We start from the raw sequence: 13,859 nt of genomic DNA, 5'->3' as shown, positions 1-13,859 counted from the left end.
AAAACCAAACCTCTCTCCTACATAGACTGACACAGAAGCCACCTGATATAGATGACAATCTTTTCAAAAATTTTTAAAGCTGTTTTCTAAGGGGGGTGGGGGAATTGTGGTTCTTATTCTTGTGTCTTTAAGTTGCATGCTAATGACACACAGCTTTAAAGAGACAATTGGTTGAACCACATTAAAACAGAAATACTTCAGTATCTGGGGTACTAGTAGTTTGTCTGGTAGTTGACTGAGTAAGTGTAGAGGTTTTACTGATTTAAATGCTGTGTTGTGGCCCTTGTCCCGCACGGAGAGAGACAAGTAAAACAAAAGTGAATTAAAAATTTAAAAACCAGTCATCTTTAGGTAATTCTGCTTTTAATAACACTTGAAGGAGATAACTATGAAGAAGACTCATAAGCTTATCTCTTCCAACTGGCAACAGCATCTTAAACTGAAGTTTAGATGTGTTGTACTGAAGAATTTATGCTACTTAAATTAAGTATATGTAATTTAGAATTTACACTGCATCCTAACCAATAAGTAGTCTCCCCTCCTGCCCCACCCCCTTCTCTTATGCAGAAAAAAAGTATCGATTTGTGTGTGATTCCCTGCATTTTCTTGTTTCTGTTCTAGCTGCTGATGCAAAAGAGAAACAATACTGGATAACTCAGCTTCGATCCTGTGCCAAACATCACAAGGAAGGTAATTCTAAGGTAAATAATTAAGAAGGAGAAGTAACTATTATGTTTTAAGTGGTATAGGTGAAGAACAGCATGATCTGGATTATAGACTGCCTGCTGTAGTTAGTGAGTGGGTGTTTAGAGGCTTATGAATAACAGCAAGTTGTCCTTTGTCACTAACTGGAGCAGGCTTAAGTCAGTTGGGCAATCTTAATAAATAATATTTTATTTGTGAGAAATTAATGAAGTTCATTTTGGATGCTGATGGTACATGGTTAATTGAGTGTCTGGGTCAACAGTTCATTAATAAATACCTGTGTGATGTCCTGATTAGTATTTAACAATGTTAACTGGTATTAGTTTTATTTCATTTTAAAAGATTTAATGGCTCTTTTTATAGAAGCTTCAGGTAGGTGGTAGCAGTGGTCAGTTTTCAACTTCTTTACCAAATCTGAAAGAGGTCATCATATGAAGATTTATAGTATTTATTTCTCTTTGGAAGTGATGTCAGATTTTTTGTTCTGAGAAAGATAAATATTTTGGATAGCTAAAAAATCATTGGGACTTTAACAGAATGATGGGTTGAGGGTGTCCACTGCCTCCCAGTAGAAATGACGTGAATCTGTTTAAATTAGAATGCACTTTGAAAGTGGGAGATATTACAAGCAAACCTACTGGAAAGAAATGATTGTTGTATTGAATATATGTATGCTTTTGGTGTTAATACTAAGTCACTGAAAAAAAGTCTTGCTTTTATCTTCAGTCTTTTTAAGCATACTGTAATTACAAGAATGGAAACATTTGCTTTCCTCATGACTAATTGTTTGCTACATTAGAAAAAACGGATACAACTTCAAGCAAAAAGGATTCCTTTCTGCCCCCAAATGTTAAGAATGTCAGTCATACGTTAACTGCAGTCAAGGTCGTGATCTTTAGTATCTTTGAAAGTTGGACTTTGAAAAGATGGATGATATTTTGAGGAGACTGACATTTAATAAAGTGTGTGAAGTAAAATAAAACTAACTTTTTATTCTTTTTGAATGATGTGGGCTTGTCAGGAAGGAACTATGGTACAATTAAAACCCTTTTTGAAGGAGAATAATTTCAGTATTTTGATTCTTTTACAATTCCTATGCATAGCAATTAAGTATGGTTTTTATATAGCTGCGGCCCAGTACTGTTCAGAAAGGTGCAACTCTACTTGATCAGGATACTCTTACAGTTGCTGTTGATCTGCAGCTCAGGGACTTCCTGTGCTAGACAGAGACTGGTAACTTTTTATAATTAATAAATCAATGAATTATTCCTCAATTTTCTGGTCACTTCTTGAACACTTATATAGTGTTTAGCATCTACAATGTGCTGTGACGAGGTAGTAGAACTGTTGTTCAGTATATATCAGAGACTTGTGCAATGGCATCCTCCTACTTCTACTCTCTATTCATTTTTTTCAGATTTCTTAATACTGGATTTGGTTTTCTTCTTTTGCCTGCTGATGATAAATAATTCTGTATCGATGTCTATTTTAATACCAAAATCTCATTCCAGAGTGGCAGTAATTGAGTTGAAGCTGGTCTTTGTCTAAATGAAGTTTGGATCATTTTTACTCCTTAGGTAAAAACTGTTGCACTTAGTAATAATTTATATTCAGAATTTTTGGTACTGCCTCTCCATGTTGAGCTCCTGCTGTAGTAGTAGCTATATACTTTGATAGGCTCTGAATTAATTAGTATGTCAAGACAAAAATCTTGGTGTTATAACAGTAAAAATGTCCAGCAATTAGTAGTGGTCCAAAAATAGCAAATAGAATTTTAGGAACTATCAGGAAAGGAGCAGGGAACAAAACAGAAAAGACTTGGACTGCTCTACCTCTGTCAAATGCTTGTCTTGAATACTTTTATCAGTCCCTGTTCATTTCTGAAATGGAAACACTGGAGTGGGGGAAAGTACTTTTCATCACTTCAGTTATTCTTCTGTACAGAATGAACCCTGTGTGACAAAGCTTGACTACACTTGAGTCTTTTTTTTTTTTCTGACGATGGGAATGGAAGGGGCAAATCAGGGAAGTATGGTGTTTTAAAGTGCTCTGGAGTGGTTGAATAGGAAGTATTTGCTAGCTGTTAATAATAATACAGGTATGGGGAAGCCTTGGAGAAGATGAGCCAAAACCAGGTTCAAAATGAAAGGAGATGAATGAAAACTGGAGATTATTATGGGATGCTTTGGATGCCAAAAGTGTATCTAGATTTGAAAAGTATTCGAAAAGCAAAGTGTTATTAGAAGGTCTTGACTAAGTGAGCGGGAGGCTATTAAATACAAAGACAGCATCTGTCACAGAAGATCTATCACACAACTTTTAGAAACAGGAGTGGTTTAGAATGGAGGAGCATCTCTCCAAACTTGTTCTGGTACTCTTGCATAGTGACTTACCACTGCTGTGGCTTTCTTCTAGATCCTCAGCTCACTGTGCAATCCTTGACTGAGGGGTGGTGGGCATATGTAACTGAGGACTGAAAGGAAAGATTATTTCAGATAGCAGAAGGAAGGTTTTTGCATTCTTTTAGAAGACTCATGAGTTACAGAAACTTGGCATGGGATGGTGGAATATGGATACATTTTAGTTGGTACAGCCAGTCACACATTTTAATTAGCTTGGTCTATTTAGTATAAAATAGAGATGCTGAAGAAAATTTTTTTCTTAGTTCTGTGTTACAAGTCTACATCTAAATTCAAACTAGATCACTTTTCACTTGAGATGTTTGTTAGTGAAGCATTCTTAATTCTCCACTTCTGTAAGGCACAGAGCAAACAGCGAATTTATGTCTTCTATATTTTTAAAGTTAACAGTCTGGAAAATAAAGTGTTGGGAATTTATGTGCTTCAGATGAGACCACTGATGATTCTGCTTCTTACTCCAGAAGTATACTATACTTGAATCAGTGTTGTGCTTACCTGTTCCTAGGAACCTTTCTTTTGACAAGATTTGTCTCTTGTTTTCAAGATACTTTTTTCCTTTTTCCCTTCCTATCTTCTCAGGGTTAGAGTATTATCCAGATTTCCCCTGACTTTAGCATTGCATATAGTGCTAACTTGGATTTCATCTACAAGTAAGTTTTAAAGCTTCTCTCTGCTTTTCTCTATAAAAGGAAGTGAACAAAAGCTTTAATGCTACAATGATTAGATTTTGGAGATCAGATACTGGTTACAAGGGAGTGATGCTTCACAGAGATTCCAGAAACTAGGAAAAAGATGCATTTCTGTAACTTCTTTTTTTCTTTTTCTCAAAGTTTCTTACTTCAAAACCACTTCCTGGTAGGAGGTAAGGAAGGCAAGAACTGCTGTATTTCTTTGCTGTGATTTTTTTTTTTTTTTTCCTTGTAGATGAAGGTACTGTAGTATAATTATTAGCATGGGAGTGGAAACATGCTGTTTAAAATATTGTAAATTTACATAAAATAGCATGCTGCTGTTCTAGCCACCTTACTGTTTCTTTTGTGTTAGGGTTAGGGACTGGAATTTCATATAGAAGGTCTGTAACGATGCAGGAGGGTATGTGTTTGACTTCCTTTTGCATAATTGAAGACTTGTCAAAAATCTGTATTTTGAGATTTTCTTAAAATAGCCCTACCATTGATAGGACTGTCATAATTTGATTTGCTATTCTACTGGAGCAGGGCTGAATCTCTTTTACCCCCTCTCCTCATACTTTGAGGACTGTAGTAAGTGATAACTGGAAATTGTCTGTGTTTTAGTGCTGTCACAAACGGGCAGGTAGATACTCATGTGTATTAAGTTTTTCAAGTTTGAATAAAATCTAAGCTCTGTCTCTGCTGGGAACAGGCATGTTTCTGCATCTGCAAGGTTGGATCCTGAGTGTTTGCTCCCAGCTTCTCACCTTTTTCACAGGAAGAACAAGAGGCAGAAATTTCTAGCTATTTTTAGGGGTCATACACTTGAGAAGGAGGTGGAATGGGAATTGTAAAGTATGCAGGGAGGGATATGTTTTATCTTATGCAAGTAGGATATAGGTTAACTGGGGAAAAATAATGGAATAACCAGGGAAGCAGTGGTAAGGTTCCCAAGAATACCAGTGAATAGCTACAGATCTTTCATACTGGAGAGAGAACATGTTTCTGAAATCTTGAATAGATATTACTGGAAGGAGATTCATAGGAAAACGTAAGAATTTTGAAAATGTTTTCTAAAGCTGAAGCTGTGTCATTATTTCTGTGAAATACTCACAGAAGGGCATTCCTTCTTCTTCCACTGGATCCAGATCAGCCCTGTTTTCCTTTCTTTTTCAGAGCTACTGCCTGCTTTAAAATGCTACTTAAAGCTTCAGCTGGGGACTGCAGTTGTGGAGGAAATGAAGCAGAGCAGTGATTTAAAAGAAAGGAGTGAGAAAAAAAAAAAAAGTATACTAATGACTAAATTTAGTTGCATCCTAATGAATTGTCCAAAGGTGAGCTATACAGCTAACAAGTGGGTATAACACAAGCTAAGTCTGTCACTTTGTTTTAATTAAATTTTACATCTTAATGATAAAAAAAGCAGTAAAAGGATAATGTTCTCTGGCAAATAATTCCCATGCTGTAAGATAGTCTTAATGTTCTTGGTATTCCCATACAAGTCTCATTTCGCTTAATTACAGATTGTTCAACCTCCACAGAGTGCCACATCACACTGTATTGGAAGAAGTCTTCCATATCTGGATAGGATGGCTGGTTTTTTAGACTCTTCTAAGTGAATATGATTGTACAAGTTTTAATTGAATCTTTAATCAAATTGGAATTTAGTGACATAAAATACTTATAACTAGGTTTATGCATAATTTTTGTGGTAACTTCCAAGATTAATTTTATATCCATAAATTGTCACAAGCTAGCTAGTTCTTCTGTTTCATACCCCTTTTTTTCTTGACTGCTAATGATCGTGGCTGTAAAAGCGCTACTAAAAACAAACACACAGGTTTTTTTACCAGCTCTTAATTCCAGTGTGTGGATCAGTTGCTGGATTGTTATATAACCCTTGTATTTTTCAGTGTGTATCAGGAATGTGGCAGTGAACAGAAACCTTTATCTTGTGCAATAGCTTCTGTCTTAAATTGTGCTCAGAGGGTAACTTTCAGCATAGGTTTATGCTAGAATAAGGAGGTAGACTGCCCTTTGTTCCAGCTTCTGGTTTGGAGCTACACAGTGAGCTGCTAAAAATCGGATGGTGTGGGTTCATGTTTCAGCTGAGCTCATCTGCTGATTCCCTGCAGCTGTAAATGACAGTCCAGTTACCTTTCTTCTCCTGCCACCCTTTGTCCAGGCTCTGTTGTGTTTCTGGTCCTGTGTTAGCTTGGGCATCAGAAACGGAAAAAATTACATCCTACTAAAAAGAGCTCTCTAACCAGCTCACTGAGGAATCACAGAATCATCATTGAAAAAGACCTTGAAGATCACCTAGTCCAACCAATGAGCATTGCTCGGATGAGCATTGATGTAAGGGGAACTGGACTCTGCTTCCAGCAACCCCTGATGGTAAAGCCTAAAGCCTTGCTCTCTTCTTCCTCCTGGATGGAGGATGGTTGAAATTGTTCTGGACAAAACCTAACCTTTCTCGGGTTTAATCTGAGGCTTTGTATTTAAAACTGAGCCAATCTGATGACTGCATGCCTCTGTGAGGGACTGTCCTGCTCTCTTTCCCTTCAAGCAGTGTTCCTGGTGCCTGTTACAACCATCATCCAGCCCTTTGGAAAGGCAGTTTGGGTACCTAAATCAGCAGAAAATTCTATATGTGTGTCTGTGTCTCCGTTTCTTTTCTGGTTTAACTCCCTGGAGTGGCTCTCCATGAGGTCAAATGGGCCTCAGAGCCATCACAGACAGATGGTGGAGAAAAAAGTCTAAACCTGCTTCTTTCAGTGGCAACTGCAGTAGCAGTTTAGCTGAAATGTGAAGCAGCATCTGTAGTAGTAACTCCTGAAAATTTGAGGTCAACACTTCTGTCGGATCATTGAGGCAGATGTGTACTTTTTCTCCACAGCTAGAAGAATGGCTATGATAGATCTTTGTTTTTATCACGTTTCTTCTTGCCTTATTAATGAATGGCCATGGAGGTACCTTTAAGTTTCTAAATGGATTATTCACTGTGTATTTTTAACATCTGCATGATAATTGTTTCCATAAACCCTGATTAGTGAAAGTTTCAAGTGTTTGCGTATTGTTTTGGTTCTTCTATGCACACCAAACCTCCTTTCCTTTTGAACAAGTTCACTCTTCCCTCCTCTGGTATGCTGTCTGCTTCCTCCTCTCGTCCCTGACCTATAGAAGTCAACTAAAGAATGGTTCTTCAAATGAAACATTCTTTGGAAATCCTTACAGTGGTGAGGTGAAGAAGGAAGCAGTGCTTGGCTGTAGATATGTGTGTGTTTGACACCTTTTTTTTCCTCCCTTTGGAAGCTGCGTGAAGAGTTGCTCAAAGCTCTCTGCTTTCAAAATCTTTTTACAGGAATGGAAAAAATTTCTATTTAGGACTGAACATGAGCCTGCTCAAATGATTCTTTATAAAGAAAAGATTTTATGATGCAATGATTACCAAAGTATCTTGCTTAAAAGCAGACACATATATTGCCTTCCTGAAGATGATGAAACACTAATACTCTGTCAGAAAAGTCGGTACCATAGATAGTGCTTTACGCAAATGTGCAAAGCATCATAAGCTTGTCCCTTTGCAATGCTGAAGTTTGGATGTTATGTAGATTCAGTCATTTGCATTTTAATATTTGTGAATGATTATAATGTAAATTTTTAACAGGTCTCTGTCCATATTTTTCTTTTATCAGTGTTTGTTTACTTCAGATGCATTGGGAAAGAAGTAGATGGGAGTTGAAATACTGACTGGTGGTGTCTCAAAATTGTAATTACTTTCCGATAGCGTGTGATGTCTTATTGCTCTGAAGGTGCATACAGGGATTGGCTCTGTGCTATATAGAGGAGTAAAGGAATGTCATTTCAGTATTTATTATTCTGTAGAAAATGTCTGTGGCACAGTGTCTGTGAAAACAATGATTATCAGCCATAAACAGATAGGACAATTCACTTCAGAAATTAGCTTATTGATCTCTGGAACATTGCATTTATTTTCCGAAATAAACAAAACTGTTTGCTTCTGGTAAATGGTGAAAAACACTTCAACTTCTTTGTGATAGGGAAGGGCAATCTCCAGGGGCAATGAGTCATGAAAACATTAGTATATTTGGAACTTAACTGTTCTACAATTACATTATTTTAATTGTTAGGATTTTTGATATCCAGATGGAAGCATTCATTATACTGCTTTTTTATCTTGGAGATGGGCAGTCTACTAAAATAAAAATCTTAACCCAAATCTGTGTTAGCTAAGCATACTTTAACTAGCTTTAGGTCATAAAACCAAGATGAATGCAAGTTACAAATTAATCTTTTATTAGCTTCTTTATTAATCTTTTATTAGTTTCATTTTATTAGCAGGCAAAGTGTTGGAGCAGTGGTAAAGTGTAGCCTCAGGAAAGAATATTTGTAATCCTTTTGGGATGCTTCAGCCTGTGGATTTCTTGACTCGTTATTGGCACCATGCATTACTAATTGTTGAAGACCTTATGTCTTCCTTTCATCAGGCTTTTCACTATCTTTTTATTTATTTATTTGTAAACCAGAAAGAACTATGACCAAAGAAAATGAGATATGATAATAGTTAAGAGGGGTGGATCAGTCATATCAGGAGCTCTAGGGGAGCAGGGGATTAGAAATAGATCCATCAGTTACTGTCATTGCTTTGATTTCCTGGGAGAGTGACTTTAATGAGCACTGTAGTATGATGTCTAATTAGAGTGGCTTTAGCCATGGATAACATCACATAGATTTTAAAAATGTGATTTCAAAAAAATCAAAAATTTTGATTTTTGCAGAGCTGTGTATCAGTGCAAAAGAGTTGCTTGTCATCCCCAGTGTTTAATCTGAAGAAGTTCCGCAAAAGAGGAGCCAGTTATTTGGCTGGGACATAGATGTTGACAATGTGTTACAAAATTCAGAAGTGCCTAAGGGGCTGAGTGTGTAGTTACTGGAGGGGCCTCTTCTGGCAGCGGCAGGAAGCAGCTGTCAGAAGGAATCAGCCGTGCTCCTGTCTCCTTGAACGGAGTGGGCATAGTGCTCTTCTGTGGTTCACTGCGGCATCGAGGAGTGGAGCCCCACAGGTTTTGAGTGGTTGTAGAAACTGCCTCCTGCAGATATTCATCTGCACTTCATGTGTGACTGCTTTTGCAAGTTGTAAGTTGGAATTTTTCACATTTCTCATGGGGCCTTGCCTAGAGATAGCTTCATGGGTAGCCAGAGAATCCTGGTGCTGAGCTCGTTTAGGGTTTGTATGTTACAGATGTCCTCTAAAGAATAATCCCAAGTTAGATGCTGGAGGATTTGTGTCGTGGGCTGGTGGAATTCTGTGGCACACTGGTCCAAAACATTGGATCACTAGGTGGATGAAGGATATAAAGGGACAGAGAACAAAGAGGTGAAGAAAACTTGCTTGTAGACCTGTAGGATTGTATTTTGTTCTGATATTTGTCACAGACTATGGCTGCGTGTACTAATTCAAGATTGCCAGTGTTCCTGATTTGGTGAGCTCCGTAGGATTGATAACTAATCTTGTGCTGAGTGAAGAAGGAGAGGGAGCTAGGAGAGGCTCACCAGCAGCTGATCTCTCCGTAGAGGTCACATAGCACTATTGTAGGGCAAGGCACTCAGCTGAGTGTCAGGCACATCAGGCAGTGTGATATGCTTAGCTCTTGTCAGGCTGTGAACTTGTGTGCATAGATATTTGTGTGTACCTAGTGACCCTGTAGCAGGACAGCCTTCTTGAGCACCACCTGCTGCTGAAACTATACATAGGCTGATCTTCCTGAATTTTTTTTCCTCCTGCTCCACTGATTCCCAAACTCTGTGCCCTAAATGACTGTGCACCAACAGTTGCTGTGAGCTGCCACATGCCTTTGCAAAACTTAATGAAAAGCCATCTTAAATGCACTGTGGTCCCACGGACTGTTTATTCTGCCTCAAGTCCTCGTTTAGGAGTGTAGTTGATGTAGCCCACTGAGTTGTGATATGAAGTAAAGCAAATCTTGCAGGGGAAAAAAATCTAACCTGGATTAAGAGGTTCCTGAAATGATGGCCATATCTGATTCTTGGAAATGTATTCAGTACTTATTTGTGATACAAAGCCAGTTAAAAATATTGCAGCTAGCTGTCAGCTTTTATACTAACAGTTCACTATCAGATTTGTGACTCCCAAGCATAAGTGGGGTTTGGTGAAAAGTGTGTTAAGTGACATGATGAGAGAAAATGTGAGATGTGGGCTGCACTCAGGGTGTTTGTTGTGATCCATGGGTCAGCTGCAGGTAGTTCATTGCAGTTTGAAGCATTGTCTTGAGGAAAAATAGCATTGAATTGCCAAATAGTATCAGTGATATAGATACTCACATAGAATATACATGCATTTCAGTTTATGAACATATCTCTGAAAGTGTGCAGGTTAAATCAGATTATTTGGGCAACTTTTTTCTGAAAGCTCTCTCATAGAATTCCTTCCTGATTCTGTATTTAAACAGAAATAGTGCATGGATTTTTTCCATATTTATTTTATTTTGTTGTTTGCAGATCTATAATTTCCCCCTCCCCCAATCACAACTTAGTAAAACTTTGCTTCTCACAGAATTTTGTTTTCTTTCAAGCAAAACTAATGGCTAAACTCACTGTTTTATGCTGCTGCTGTTTATCTGAGTTTTAGGATCAGTTTAGCTATATGAAGGTAGCAGTCTTGTATATTTAATATTGTGATCACAGGATACTAGAATGTCAGTGATTCTCAGAAGATTTCATTCTAAAAATAAAATGACTTTTATTAAACTAGAAGATAAGTTGCTCTTATGCTGGAAAAAAAGAGAAATTGTCTTGTTCTCTGCACCCTGGATTTAGTTTAGAAGTATTCTGATGTTAGTTTAAAAAAGAAACATCAGTAAGTATATTCTGTTATTATATACTAGGGATAGCCTTTTTCTGTGAAACTTCTATTTAAAAAAGGGAATTGTCATACCCTGTTCCCTCATCCCCTTCCTTCTCCCGAATACCTTTTTCTCTGGCTCTTATTTCAATTGTAGTTATGTCTAAGCAATGCTCTTTCAAATGGAAGATGAATTAAAAACCTGGCAACCTTCTGTGCCCTTCTGGCAAATTCCACCCCCTGTGCTTTTTATTTGCCTTAGAGTCAAATCCAGTTTTATTGCAATTGTGAATTATCATCTAGGATGGATAGGTTTTGAATGTCTGATTCTACAGATGCTTATTATTATTATAATCTTATTAGTCATGGTAGTAAAGAATATATTCGTTTCAAAAACAGTCAGACCATCATTCTTGGCAGTGTTTGTAAGTGTAAGTCCCGACCGATTGAATAAAGCTTATTTCTATGAGTACAGCAGTTCTTTGAAGGGTGGAAATGTGATAACCCATATTTTTAAACCTTCAAATATCTCTAAAAATCAAGTTAGTTTTGTGTGTGGGTTGCAGAGGGGGATCATGTAACCTACTTCACTTTGCCTTCTTGGTAGTGCCAGGTAACCTGCCTTGTCATGTACAGTCAGTCTAGTGGTAACGTGATGCCTGATTTTAATTCCAGTGCTAGTTGAAAACTGTACACCTTGGATTTAAAGTCTTTTAGTGAAATACCACAGAACTGCAAAGTTTGACCTGTAAGGCATAAGAAAAGAGACTACCCAAGTAATATTTTTGTGCACTTGCCAGCAGACTCAAGAGTAGTACCCCCACATTGATGGTAACTGTTTTAGCAGTCTTGATGGCTGCCATCATTACTTGTGCAAGGTTTGTAGGAGAGGTGAAATGGTATTTCACCCATAGGGCTGTGTATTTGCCTCACTTTCTTAAAGTGCTACTAAATGTTACTCTGAAGTGGTTTGTGTTTCATGAGGTAAGAGTTACTCTGTTTCAGTTTTAACCGTACAGATGCAATCAACAGTTCAAGTTGAAGGGAAGAGCTCTTCTTTTATTGTACTTTTATATATGATGTCCCATGGTGCTCCAGTGCATGTCTGAGCTTGGTTGAGAATTTCTGTCCTAAAGACCTCCAGGAAAACTCGGGTTTGAGGGCTGCAGAAAGCAAACCAAGATGGCAACACTGACAAATGGTTAGATAAGGACATGAATATTCAGACTGATTTTTGTAGGTTGTATGTTAAGAGTATTCACACTGCAGATACTGTTGGAGATTTATTTCTGGTCTTTTTTGTGTTTAGGGTTTATCCCAAGCTTACTCCAGAACAGTTGACTCTTTAAGCCATGTTTTGTTTTAAATGTTAGTGTTTAATTGGTGTGTGTGGATTGGCCTTGCTAGAAATGCAGCTTCTCTATGTTGAAAACAGCACTACACTGTTTCAGAAGTTCAGCAGGTAAAAGCATTAAGATTTTTTTTTTTTCTTCCTTGCTGTTCACAGCAGTTTGGTGAATTATAGGTCAAGGGCTTCATAAAAAAATACTTGTGTTGGCATTGTTATTACTCTGTCTGCAAAATCCTTCCTAATCTTTCCTAACAAGTATGTTTGTAAGAATTTAGCAGCATGTTAATATGTAAGATTTTGTGAAGTTTTTTGTGAAGGCCAATTTCAAACAATCCAGGAAACAAAGGTGATAGCAACAATGTTTCCAAAAAGATCCCCGTTGAGCACTGCAGATGGTCCAGAAGGAATAAATCAATCCTGAGTACAGTTACACCTCCAGATTTAGGTTTGTGAGGAAAGTAGAACAGCACAAATCTGTAGCCTGAACTGTAAATTACTTACTTTTGTAAAGGTTCCTAATATCTACATCCTATTGCTTGTTCTAGAGCATTTCATCCTCACGAAGTAGAAGCTCATCTCTGCTGCCACCTGGGACAGTTAATTCTCCATCTCCTAGTGGCCAGAAACATATGAATCAAAGTGGGCCAACTGTTGTAACTATCACCCATCACAAATCACCTGCAGCTGCTCGAAGAGCGAAGAGCCAGCGTTCTGGTCAACTCCATGAAGTCAGAGAGGTAAGAGATTAAAATCTGCTGTTTTGCTATAACTTCTAAGTATTTATTTTGCTTTACAATAAGCAATCAACTCTGACAGGTTAACAGTTCTCTTTGTTTCTTACTTTATGTTTGACTGCCTTGTTTTGATCCCCTTGCTGAGCAAACATCAGTCTTTAGTTCTGGTTCAGCTTAAAGTCTGTAGTTAGGCTTTGTATGCTGATGTTAAAATTAGTGGGTGCGCATGCTTAAAAGAGAAAGTAGGTTGGCCACAGCTCCCAGACTTTGCAGTGGTGCTGCAGTGCTGGAGGAACATCTTTTTAAGATGCATGCAGCAACACCTTTAGCATTGGAAGGAGGGCTGAAACAAATATAACTAGAAAAAAAAAAAAACAACTTCAGTATGTCTGATGAATGAATGTGAAAGATGGTATAGCTCCCCACACTCAGCAGTTTGTATAGAAATATGGCTGTAGTCTTCACTTTGTTGTCAAGTTTCTGTTGCTAGCCTTGTGATGGAAGAAAGCTTTGTCCATAATAGACACGTGAAAAGCTAACAAAAAAGAATGTTTCTTTCAAAGCATGTTTACCAGGGTTTAAGTAGTATAACCCATATACCAATCTAAGTCTGCCTTTCAGACAACAAAAACAGCACAGTTTTAAGCTTAAATAGTATGGCAGACTTTCACAGAACTCACTCTCTTTCATACCTTGTCTAAATTCCTTGCTATTCTCTAATAGTGCCTTCGTAGGTCCCCCTCCTACCAAACAAACTGTTGGCAGTCTAGTTGCTTTAAAGCACTATTTTATCACATGGGTTTAAAATATTTACCCCAGTCCCTCAAGCTGCAATCTTAAGAGTCTGCTTTTAAGTTTATTCTCCCTAAATTTTCTAGGAATGGAGACCTTTCATATTAAGATTTTGAATAAATTCTTATTGTGTGCTCACAATGACAATTCAAGTTACACATCCTGATGAAGAAAGCTTGTTTTTTATTCTGGTAACATTAAAAGTGAAAACTTCCCTTTTATCCTCTCTTGTATTGACAGTAGTCACTTCTTGCTCTGAAGAGTGCACTGTTTGAATGTCACACGTTTTCTTTACATTGT

General features: G+C 37.6%; 1 protein-coding gene across 2 annotated transcripts in view; it reads left to right on the top strand.

Annotated features, from left to right (window-relative positions):
- The window catches only part of OSBPL10 (oxysterol binding protein like 10), a 120,176-nt gene that overhangs the window by 35,994 nt on the left and 70,323 nt on the right, over positions 1 to 13,859 (top strand). For both annotated transcript variants that reach the window (XM_074900582.1, XM_074900583.1), the window contains exons 3-4: positions 622 to 701; positions 12,579 to 12,770. In XM_074900582.1, the coding sequence (XP_074756683.1) occupies positions 622 to 701; positions 12,579 to 12,770 (272 nt within the window). The remainder of the gene's footprint in view (positions 1 to 621; positions 702 to 12,578; positions 12,771 to 13,859) is intronic.

Source organism: Athene noctua, chromosome 2, assembly GCF_965140245.1.
Source record: "Athene noctua chromosome 2, bAthNoc1.hap1.1, whole genome shotgun sequence".
In the NCBI taxonomy this organism is placed as follows: domain Eukaryota; kingdom Metazoa; phylum Chordata; class Aves; order Strigiformes; family Strigidae; genus Athene; species Athene noctua.
This window is presented reverse-complemented; position numbering and strand designations above follow the sequence as displayed.